The sequence below is a fragment of the Pituophis catenifer genome, unplaced genomic scaffold (assembly GCF_029215685.1).
Source record: "Pituophis catenifer annectens isolate HBS135680 unplaced genomic scaffold, rPitCat1.0.hap2 SCAF_2, whole genome shotgun sequence".
In the NCBI taxonomy this organism is placed as follows: Eukaryota; Metazoa; Chordata; class Lepidosauria; order Squamata; family Colubridae; genus Pituophis; species Pituophis catenifer.
The window spans coordinates 65,610,683-65,621,806 of record NW_027256882.1 but is presented as its reverse complement, the minus strand read 5'-3'; the positions used below and the strand labels follow the sequence as shown (position 1 = coordinate 65,621,806).

Genomic DNA, 11,124 nt, shown 5'->3' with positions numbered 1-11,124 from the left:
GGAAGTAACTGATGATCCAAATATCATGGCATCAAATTCGGGAACTCCTGATACCCAGGGCAGGAAAACGAATTGTTTTCTGGCTGGGATTACACACTTGCACCGAGCCCTAAACTGGCTGAATATTTGTGTTCACATCACCCATAAACCGCGATTCACACCCGCTTCAGCTCAATCCAAACTGGGCTATGAGATTCAACCCCGTAAGAAAAAAAAACAATAATCAGTCTGCCCCCCTCCCCCCTCCCTGCATTCCCAAAGCTGCGAGGTATAAAGGCGGCCAAGGTTACAAAAGGGGAAAAGAAGTCCCGAAACACGCAGAGCCTCTCGCCTGGCAGAAGGAAGGTAAAGAAGGAGGCCTGGGCAGCAGGAGGAGGAACTTTCGTGCGGATCTCAGGAAGAGGGGTTTTTTTTCCCCAGCCGGAAGGTTTTGTTTGTCGTACGCACAGCCGGCCTGAGCTTGCTTTGCCACGTCTGAGAGCGGCCGGCCGGGCAATCGTATCGCGGAGCACGGGAATATCCCGTGGAAATTCCTCTCTCGTCGTCGCCGCCACCATGGTGAGATTGAGGGGGGAGGTGGGGAGGACTGAAGTTTGGGCCCTCTTCGCTTAGGGTAGTCAGGTTGGCGGCCCGTCGTGCTCCCCCTCCGGGTCTTGGGAGTGCGGGTGTAGCCGGTGGCGGTGGTCATTTTGCCGAAGGGCTGAGGTGGTCGCCGAGCTTCTCCCGGGAAACGGCGAAGGCCGAGCGAGGCGAGGGTCAAGGATCGAGGCCCATTGCCCGACTCCAGCTCTTCTATGATCCCGGCCACGTCTGAGACTCTTTCCCAAGCCATTCCTTTGGGATCCTGAAAGCTCCCGCCCTGTAACTGCTGGACGCTGTGCAAGAGATGGATCTATTTTTAAAAAATATACATATATATATATGTATATGTGTATATATATATATATATATATATATATATATATATATATATATATAGTCAAGCATATGTAAGATTACAGATAAAAGTATAAACATGATTGTGAATACATGAAAATATATAAGAATAAAAGGGGATGTTAGGACAGGGACGGTAGGCACGTTGGTGCGCTTATGCACGACCCTTACAGATCTACTCCATTCTACAATCTACTCCATTCATCCTAGCGCCTGTTTTTGATTCATTTTGTTTTTAATTCTGGGGTGGTGGTGGTGGTGAGGGGTTTGTCTTGCACTGAACTGAAAACGGAAGCAAGGTATTTTGTCAAAAGGCAGCTACATCAAAGATCTACTGGTTTTAAATGTTTCTGATCCAGACCAAACGTCTATGTCAGTGTTTCTCAACCTTGAAAACTTGAAGATGGGTGGACTTCAACTCTGGGAGTTGAAGTCCACCCATCTTCAAGCTTCCAAGGTTGAGAAACACTGGTCTATGTGGAGATTCTCACTCATCCAGCTCATGGTTGTCCCAAAGATGCTTCCCCCCCCCCCCAAGAAAGGCCAGTTGCCTCTTGAAAAAGCACCTTTGGGACTGATTCAGACAAGTTACTAGGGTTTGATGACTGACCTAATTTCATATTATGGAGGACAGTTGGGAAGCTGGGTAGCAGCCAGGAAAAAGGCAAGCATTTGCCACCCCCCTCCCCCCCCCCCCTGCCCCAATCAGGGCATACTTATGCTGAACACTGTACAGGTAGTCCTTGACTTATTGCTACAGTTGGGCTCAAAATGTCCATTGTTAAGTCGTTAAGCCAGTGGTGCCCCATTTTGCAAACTTTTTGCCAGATTTGTAAAACAAATCACGGCAGTTGTTAAGTGTCTCCTGAGATTGTTAAGCGAATCTGGCTTCTCCCATTGAATTTGCTTGTTGGAAACTGGCTGGGAAGGTTGCAAATGGTGTTCACACAACCTTGGGACAGTGCAACTGTCATAAATATATGCCAGTTGCCAAGAGCGTAAATGTTGATCACGTGACTACGAGGATGCTGCAACAGTCAGAAATGTGAAAATTGGTGATAAGTCACATTTTTCAGTGCTGTTATAACTTTCAATGATTACTAAAATAATGGTTGTAAATTGAGTGCTATCTGTACTAGCTTTCTGGACAGTTAACCATATTGACCTTGCTGGAGACCTGGAAGGATTGTTGTACTAGTAGATGTGCTTAAACAGTCCATAAAACTATTGAAATTAGGCTTACCTCTTCACAAATGCCTTTGTCCTGGGTCTAAGATATTTTTACATCCTGGGATAAGCATAGTTTTCTGGGCAGGGTAATTAGTATTAGAATCAAGTTTCAAAACTAGATGTTCTGCCCTTACTTTTTTTCCTGTCCTATCAGCTAAAGCAGGCCCAAAGATTAGCTTCTTGTGTTACCTTGTACTAGCACCATGTATAATATGTCACAGAAGTTTTAAGGATTAACTAAGGACAAAGAAGATAAATGAAGATAATGCTAAGACAAAGATAATGCTCTAAAATTATCTGAAGATTAATCGTGTTAATGTAAATAAACTACTGTAAACAGTATGGCCAAGTCCTACATATTTTAATTCTTGACTATAAATATAAGGTCAGGATCTATTAGTGTCATTACAGCTTCTTTGTATTTTCCTATTAGGTGTCTGTAATTAATACAGTGGATACTTCCCATGAGGATATGATAGTAAGTATTTTGTCTCTTTCTTTTTTAGAATACATTTCTATCCCAAAATAAATACAGCAACATTCGTTTTAGTAGGATAATGCAAGGAATGAATATTTTTTTGATGTACTATAAAAAACTTTAAAGCCACTTTTTACATGGAAGGGAGAAGAAAATTATGGTAAGGCTAAGAATTATCTCCTTTCTTTGGAAAGATAGAATGGGATACAGTAGTTGAATCCAGAAAATATGGCATTAGAATGATGAACACGCTCAAAGTAAGGTAGCTGTTCATTTTTAATATATTTACATGTTAATATACCATATCATAGCATGTACTGTATGTAAGGGTGAGTGGAGTAAGAGACACATTATCTTATATTTTCTGAGTGTAACAGTGAGTAGTATTTGCTACTTTGAAATATGATAAAAATAGTAGATGCCAGTCTTAATAATATGGTGACAATATATAGTCATAATTGAGCACATTCTGCTTGAGGGTAAATACTTGCCTCAGTCCAGACTCAGCTATCTCCATGATTGTACTTTGTTATACTATTGGCTTTTAATATTTTTATTTTTTTCAAAATTGAGATATGCTGCCTATAGCCATAAATTATGAGTTGGGTGGCCTTATAAATATCTGGGAATTTGTACTGAAACAAAATTATTTTTCATAAATCATCCCCTGTAACATTTTTATTGGAATATTGTTAGTTAGAAAAATGTTACGGCAGTTGTGATACTAGGCAAGTATCTAGGGCAGGGGTGTCAAGCTCGCGTCATCACATCATCGTCAAGTGACATATTATGACTTTATGACTTTTTTCCCCTTCGGTAAACCAGGCATGGGCAGGGCTAGCCCGTGATGCATCCAGCCCTCAGACCACAAGTTTGACATCCCTGATCTAGGGCAAATAAAATGCTTTCTCAGTGAAAAATTAGTACCGTACATGGAGCTGTGACAGTATCTAGCACATTTTTCTGGTTCCCTACTTATAATTTTAGCTGCTAAAATGAAGTGTTGACAATTTTTTTTTTCAGTAAACTATTTTGTAAACCTGCATTCTACCACTCATTGATGCCAAATAGCTAACATATAATATAATTCCTGATTGTGCTAACAACCATTGATTGTGACATCTTCTTATGCTGTATATTTTATATTTTTGTATTTATTTTAAGAATTTTGCTGTTCCTAGTCACTTCTGAGACAACTGGCTATACAAATTATAATGAATAAATAAATATTGCATTTTCAAAGATATAAAAATCGTTGTTATAGAAACAGAACTGTGAGGTTTTTAAAAGCTGATTATATTACTTCCTAGCATGATGCTCAAATGGATTACTATGGCACACGATTGGCAACCTGCTCTTCAGACAGATCTGTGAAAATATTTGATGTCCGGAATGGAGGACAAATTCTCATAGCTGACTTAAGAGGGTGAGCTGAAGACAAAATAATTCTTTGTCGCATGACTGATTTTTCTGTTTTGGTTATAGACAAAATTGCTGGCTTTTGGCCAGAATATATTTTTTGCATATCTAATATTCGACTTGACAGCTTTTGTAAGTCAATCTTTATCTGGCCTGTCTTACATCCTATATACTATACTGTATATCCAATTTCTTAGGTCTCATCTCATTTAAAAAGTGATTTAACTAAACATCATTGATTGGACTCACAAACACTAAGAAATAAATTTTGAGTTCTGTACAATTAGGCAACAATTTATTTGATTTATGTCCTGTTCTTCTTTAAAAGGACTCTCCAGATAGGATGTTTTTAACTTTAGAAGTAAATCTTCTTTACAAATGGAAATGTTAAAACTTTTTTGTTATTTTTTTAAAAATATGCTGAAGCCTGCTTTGAAGCCTTTGTTAAGAAGGATGATATGTGTGAATAAAGATCGGAGTGGCTTTTTGTGTGTTATTTCAGGATATAACTCACTTGACACGATGCATGATTTTAAAATGGTTTTAAAATGCTTTCCATATGTCATAACTAAAGGGAAGACCTTGATGCAGTAATTATTTCTTTTTTCCGATAGGCATGAAGGTCCTGTGTGGCAGGTTGCCTGGGCTCACCCCATGTATGGAAACATTCTGGCTTCGTGTTCCTATGACAGAAAGGTTATTATTTGGAAAGAAGAGAATGGTACATGGGAGAAGACATATGAATACACAGGACATGATTCCTCAGGTAGGGATATTCTTCTCCATACTGTTTGGGTATAGAAACAGATTGCTTTAATCTTTCAGTAGGAATTTACCTATTTTGATTATGCTCATTTCTTGCTTTCCCATCTTTTTTTGGGTGCAGGCACTTCCAACTTTTAAGTGCACCCTGTTGAAGCCAATTTTGTTGCTGTCACCAGTATCTGCAGATGTAACACTTGTATAATAATATCTTATTGCTTGTGGGATAAAGTAGCCTAGTGATCTGCAAACTAAATACCAGTTTGGAGGCATTTGTGTTGTTGTTGCCATTATAATGTTTTAATACTTAGTAACTGCAGATTTTTTTTTTTAAAAAAAGAGGCTGTTACCATAGCATATTAGGCTTTCATCCCATTTAAGTAGTGTAGACTAAAAAGTCAAGATTTCTATATTTTCCTCTTGTAGTTGAGTGATTCATATAACAATATAATCTCTTTCCTTGTTTTCTAACAGTCAATTCTGTATGTTGGGCACCACAAGACTATGGGTTGATCCTGGCTTGCGGCAGCTCTGATGGAGCTATCTCTTTGTTGAGCTATACTGGTGATGGACAGTGGGAAGTGAAAAAAATCAGCAATGCACATACAGTGAGTATAGAATCATTTTGTTAAACATTTTATGTGGCAAACAAGGTGGAATATTTAAAGCATGTAGATCGAATCTTTCTATTCTTTTACTAGACTCTCAAGTTCAAATAACCTGAGTCAAAATAAACTTTTATGTGGGTAAGGAAGGAAAGGCAATGTTTCTTTAATTGGATAAATATCCATGCACTATTAAACAGAGGGAATATATTTATTGTTCAACACATAATAATAGAAAGATTACTTTAAAATGTTTTCTTAGGAAGGGTTTATAAATGAAACAAATAGGTGTTAAAATTTGTCTTTAGTTTTGCTATAAATTAGATGAAACTACATTGATTTATTTTTACATAGATTGGTTGCAATGCTGTTAGCTGGGCACCTGCTGTTGTACCAGGAAGCCTCATAGATCAGCCTTCAAACCAAAAACCAAACTACATCAAACGATTTGCATCAGGTGGCTGTGATAATCTTATCAAAATTTGGAGGTAAGTTAGCCTCAAAAATTATCTAACAGTTTTTTATAAAAGAGAGAGAGAGAGAAGAAAAGTTTGTTTTTTGCTTGTCCTTGCCGCAAAGCTACCTTTGCTTCTTGCATCTGCCAAATGATTAAATAGTTTAAAACCTTTCCTAGTTTGTCTGCAAGTTATTTTACATTTTTGCTTAGTTTATCTGCATTCATTTGTTGGGCTAGGGTAGTTATGATTCAGTGCCTCAATGAAGAAAACAATGAGTATAAAACAGAAGTGATTTTCTTTTGGGGATTCAGATGCCAGTTCTTCTGGATCTTTTTTCAAGGACACTTAACAAAAACTCTCTTGATAGTCACAAGTAGCTTCAAATTGAATTGGACATTTTTGGCTTCAGAAAAAAAGAATGAGGTGTGATATGATAGTTGTTTTCAAATATCTGAAAGTGTGACACAGGGAGGCAGATTCCAACCAAATTTTAGAAAACTTCCACCAATACAAATTTTGAAATAGTGGGGTCAATTATCCAGAGTGGTGATAAGTTTGCTTTCCCTGGATATGTTAAAATACAGGGTTGACCGCCTTCTATTGGGAGAATTTCTATTTCCCATATTTTGCTGGAAATTAAAGTTAATTGCCTAAAGGACATCTTGTAACTGTTAAGAATCTGTGAATTGTTATTCAAAGCAGACATAAAATAACTACATTGCAAAGGGTGTAAAACTTATCTGTTAGATTTTAGAGCAGAGCTTTTTGAAACTCTTCTCCATTCCATACTTTGATCAGAAAGTAAACAGGCCAATCCTATGACTGCAACACTTATCTGTACTAATATTGCTTTTTGTTCAGATAGCCATTTCCTTTATCACAATATATTTATCTTGGTTTTTGCCACTTTTTCTGAATCTTTATCTTCCCCCCTCCTAATATTTCCAGAGAAGAAGATGGCCAGTGGAAAGAAGAACAAAAATTGGAAGCTCACAGTGATTGGGTCAGAGATGTAGCCTGGGCTCCTTCCATAGGTTTGCCAACAAGTACTATTGCCAGCTGCTCCCAGGTAATTTTACTTTAATGTTTACCCAGTGAAGATAAAAGAGATCTGTTATTGCCTTCTATGAGATGGGTGGCATATAAGTTTAATAAATAAAATAAATCTAATATGTTATGAAAAAGCTTATTGAGAAAGTTTTAACCTTAAGCTTTTTTGGCATATTGGTTTTTAGCAAAGTTATTTTTAGTCAGCCTTTAGTAAAACAAGCAGAGGGGTACTATTTATTTGAGTGGATAGAGTCATGTAGAATTCCAGTTCCCTGTTTGTAATCTGAAGCAGTACTTCCAGTTAAGACCTATATCAATGTGTTTTTAACTACTAGCATTAGAAATATGATACCCTTATGGATTGACAATTGCCAACTTGAAGCACAATTTGAATCAACTCCATGGTCATAGAGTTGTAGCTGTGGCTCTGGTGAAAGGATTTCCTTGTTAAAATGTCAGCGTCATTTAGCCATAGGAGATACATGTCTTGACAGCTCTGTTTGCCTTCTTCTAGGATGGCAGAGTGTTTATCTGGATGTGTGATGATGCCTCTGGAAACTCATGGTCACCAAAATTACTCCATAAGTTCAGTGATGTAGTCTGGCATGTTAGCTGGTCCATTACTGCAAATATCCTAGCTGTGTCTGGAGGAGATAATAAAGTAAGTATTAAAGCAGCTTGTACCTAAACCCTTTCATCAGTCCCAAGTGGCCTTTTGCTATTACCTGTTTCCTAGATTCACTTACTTATTTCTTCCAGAGGTATTAGCTGAAGCAAGGGGCTCAGTTACAACCTGTTTGATATTTGAAGTAAATCAACTTCTGTCAAACCTTCTGAAGAGACTGTGAGAAAATAGGAGCTTCTGTAAAGTATGTTCCTGGTTTATTACACTGGGATAATTAAATCTGACCTAACTTACCTTCCTTTAATAAAGAAAGAGATTGTTACCTACTCTTTCCCTATCATTCAAACATTTTATAACTTCTGTTACATGCTTATTAGTCATCCCCTTTAGTTAAATCCTTTTTCTCACAAGGATTTATTGTCAGACAATAAATATAGTACTGTAATCTCTATCTGCCATCAGCATTATCTAGTATACAGCTCTTTTCTTCTTCTCTCTCTTCCCAGTGCAGCTTTTATAGTTGTATACTAAGAGACCACATGTAAATTGATGCAGATAAATATAACTAAGTACATATATTAACAAATCCAGCCGTTTTAAAATATTTAATATTTATCAGTTTAGCAATAGCTTTTCTTCCTTCCTGCACTATTCTCTCAAAATGGATTCTAATTTTGGAAAGCCTCCAAAGCAGAATTTGAGAGTGCTGGGGGAGTAAGGGAGAAGCTGCAGGATTCCTTGCCTGCGTACTGCTAACAAGAATAGCTTGCCTTGACCAAATAAAACCTAATTAAATTTAAAAGCAAATAGGTGAAGGCAGATTGTTAGCTATCAAATCTAGGACCCTTAATGAAAAAAAATGTTCAGAGCAAGGTTCATGTTGTTTGTAGACTTGAGTTCTAAAATAAAGATGGTCTTTTCTAGGTAACTCTATGGAAAGAATCAGTAGATGGACAGTGGGCATGCATTAGTGATGTCAATAAGGGCCAAGGAGCAGTATCTGCCATTACAGAAGGACAACAGAATGAACAGTGATGTCTATGATGAAGATTTCCAGTTTAAAGAAACAGTTTTTTTTCTACTTTTCTTAGTAATCCAGGTTTATTGAATACGGGCCGTGTAAAATTTAATTTGTTGTGAATATTCTCTTGATAAAAAAAATAAACTGTGGAATGCCTTCACCAATCTGGTATTTAATAGTTTGATGGATTATAACTTTCCTAATTCCTTGCAGTGTCTAGGAATTAGGAAGAGAATGAACTAACACATTTAGAAGGTATCAGGTTAGGGAAAGCCGCTGTAACAATTTGCTTTAATTGACACTTTTAAAATTCAAGGCAAAATCGACAGGAAAAAATACTGTTCCTTTTAGTATGATTTTTTTTTTAAAAAAATATACCAGTAGTTTTTCATCATTTTACTTGAAAATTTTGGCATGCTTTCAGCTAGTATTTCTCTGTTAAAAGAGTCTAAGAGTTTCCCAGAGTAGATGTTTTAGTAATTACACTTTTTAAAACTTAGTATTTTCTCTTCTGTCAAGAACTACATGGTAGATAATTTGAACATAAGAAGAGATGGGAGCCGAAATTTATACACACTATGATCCAATACAGCGTTACCTTTGCTTTTTAGTTTGCCTTACATGAACTGAAAATGTAAATTTGATCTCTAAAATACTGCATAACTAATGTTTTGTTCTTTTGGTTTAAAAAGAGAAATAAAGTCCAATTAAAATTCACTGAATTGTTCAGAAAGAAAGTTGCTCTACGTTGTAATTATTTTGTACATTTTTCATAGTAAATTGTAATAAATTCAGAAAATTGTTTAAGTCGGACTCATAGAATTATTTCACTGTCTTAACATAGAACAGGAAGAAATTATTGAACTGCTTTGTTCATTATGCGTAAGTGATTTGCTTGCTGTTGGTTTATGACACAACGTAATTATGTAATTAAAGTAATAAAAACAATAAGTGTTGGAATGGGGCAGCTTTTAAGTAGTACCAGAATAAAGAACAGAGGTGAAAAAGCATATTGTTTTTCTTAACTAATTATGTGAGCAGATGTTGTATCATTTTTATTTATATAAAAATTAAATTAGAGTTCATAGCAGCTGAGTCAAATATCTCCCTAATCCACTGAAGTATAAGTAGGGGATGTACAGCACAATGAAACTTGCAAAATTGTTAGGTAGACTATCCTGAGAAGTCAATTTCACAGGAAGGTTAAAACTACTTATCTTAAGATCGGCTAAAATAACAAATCCTTACAAGCCGTTTATGAACATTATCTGCCTGTTGTGGACTTGAAATACTGTATTTTTTATTATTTGTTGCTATGTTAACAGAGCTTGCATTCCTCCATCAAGGCTGTCTTATTATTTACACAAGCATCTCCAGTATGAAGCAACACAATCAATGACATGTTTAAACTTACAAATTTCAGAAGTAGTATTTCGGAAATTATCAAGAGCTATGAGAACAAAGCAAATCTTCATAAATTGATACAGAAGTCCTATTTTACTCACTACAAGTTATTCCCTGGGAAGTGTGATTGGTCTGCAGTTTTAAGAAAGCATAAGCTAGGATGAGTGAGGGAGGTTGGGCTTTTCTAAGGCTTTTTGTATAGCGTCTATCTTTTTCACATATTTTTGTCCACAGCTTCAATGATTTGCTTAGAATTTGATTTAAATAGTCACATTTCTGTTATTTTTGGTCTACAGAGTAAAAAAGTCAGATGACTCTGCATGGAAAGCACATCCCTCTGCAATAGTATCTCTCCAGAGATACCTAATGATGTTCTGAAAATCGCAAAAACTTGGCTTTGTTACGGGTTTTGGGAGTACAGTGGCTCCTTAGGCCTTAACAGTTTTTCTTTCTGGTTTTGTCCTTCCAGATGCTTAGGATTTTTCATGATTTTTTCTGGTTTTTTTATTAAACATTACAGTTAAAAAGATAAATACTAAAATAAATTTAAAGAGAAAAAATAGAGAAATAGAAAAGGAAAAAGAAAAATATATAAAGACTTCCTTCTTCATCACAAGTATAAACAATTTTAATAACTTAATCACTTTCTCTTAAAATACAACTAATTATATCTTCCTTCAATTTATCTATAAACAAATCCTTAAAGCCTTGCTCAGTCCTGGTCAGCAAAAGTCCATTGAAGATTACTAGAGATAACATACATATTTTAATCTTGATCAAATAAACCAACTTTAGATTCTTTGCTTTTAACAATCAAACTCCCTTTTTATGACCCTATAACCTTGATTTTTTAATCCTTTCAAATATTTTTATCCTACCTTGCGTATGAGTAATAATAAATAAGAAGGTGAATATATCCAACACACCTTCCTCCTTATTCCCTACAACAACCCTGAGGTGAGTTAGACTGAGACAATACGACTGGTCCAATGTTTGCCTGTTACAGAAAAAATAATCTTAAGAATTAACTATCATTATTAACCAAGAATACATCACAAATTTAATTCTTGTGGCTTCAATTGAGCTTTTCTCTTTAATAACACTACAGTAGTGGCCAAAATTGTGGAAACCTTTTG

At 36.1% G+C, this 11,124-nt stretch overlaps 1 protein-coding gene across 1 annotated transcript; it reads left to right on the top strand.

Annotated features, from left to right (window-relative positions):
* Window positions 1-458: 458 nt before the first annotated feature.
* Window positions 459-9,391, top strand: SEC13 (SEC13 homolog, nuclear pore and COPII coat complex component). The gene is made up of 9 exons (XM_070933591.1): window positions 459-558; window positions 2,600-2,644; window positions 3,955-4,070; window positions 4,678-4,829; window positions 5,300-5,433; window positions 5,785-5,918; window positions 6,837-6,957; window positions 7,453-7,599; window positions 8,488-9,391. The coding sequence occupies exons 1-9, from the start codon at window positions 556-558 to the stop codon at window positions 8,596-8,598; spliced, it is 963 nt and encodes a 320-aa protein (XP_070789692.1). The 5' UTR covers window positions 459-555; the 3' UTR covers window positions 8,599-9,391.
* The last annotated feature ends 1,733 nt before the right edge of the window (window positions 9,392-11,124 follow it).

Excerpts from the sequence above, each read along its gene's own strand:
- SEC13 (XM_070933591.1), top strand. Across the intron at positions 2,645-3,954 it reads CTTCCCATGAGGATATGATA|CATGATGCTCAAATGGATTA; the intron begins GTAAGTATTTTG and ends ATTACTTCCTAG. Across the intron at positions 4,071-4,677 it reads CTCATAGCTGACTTAAGAGG|GCATGAAGGTCCTGTGTGGC; the intron begins GTGAGCTGAAGA and ends TTTTTCCGATAG.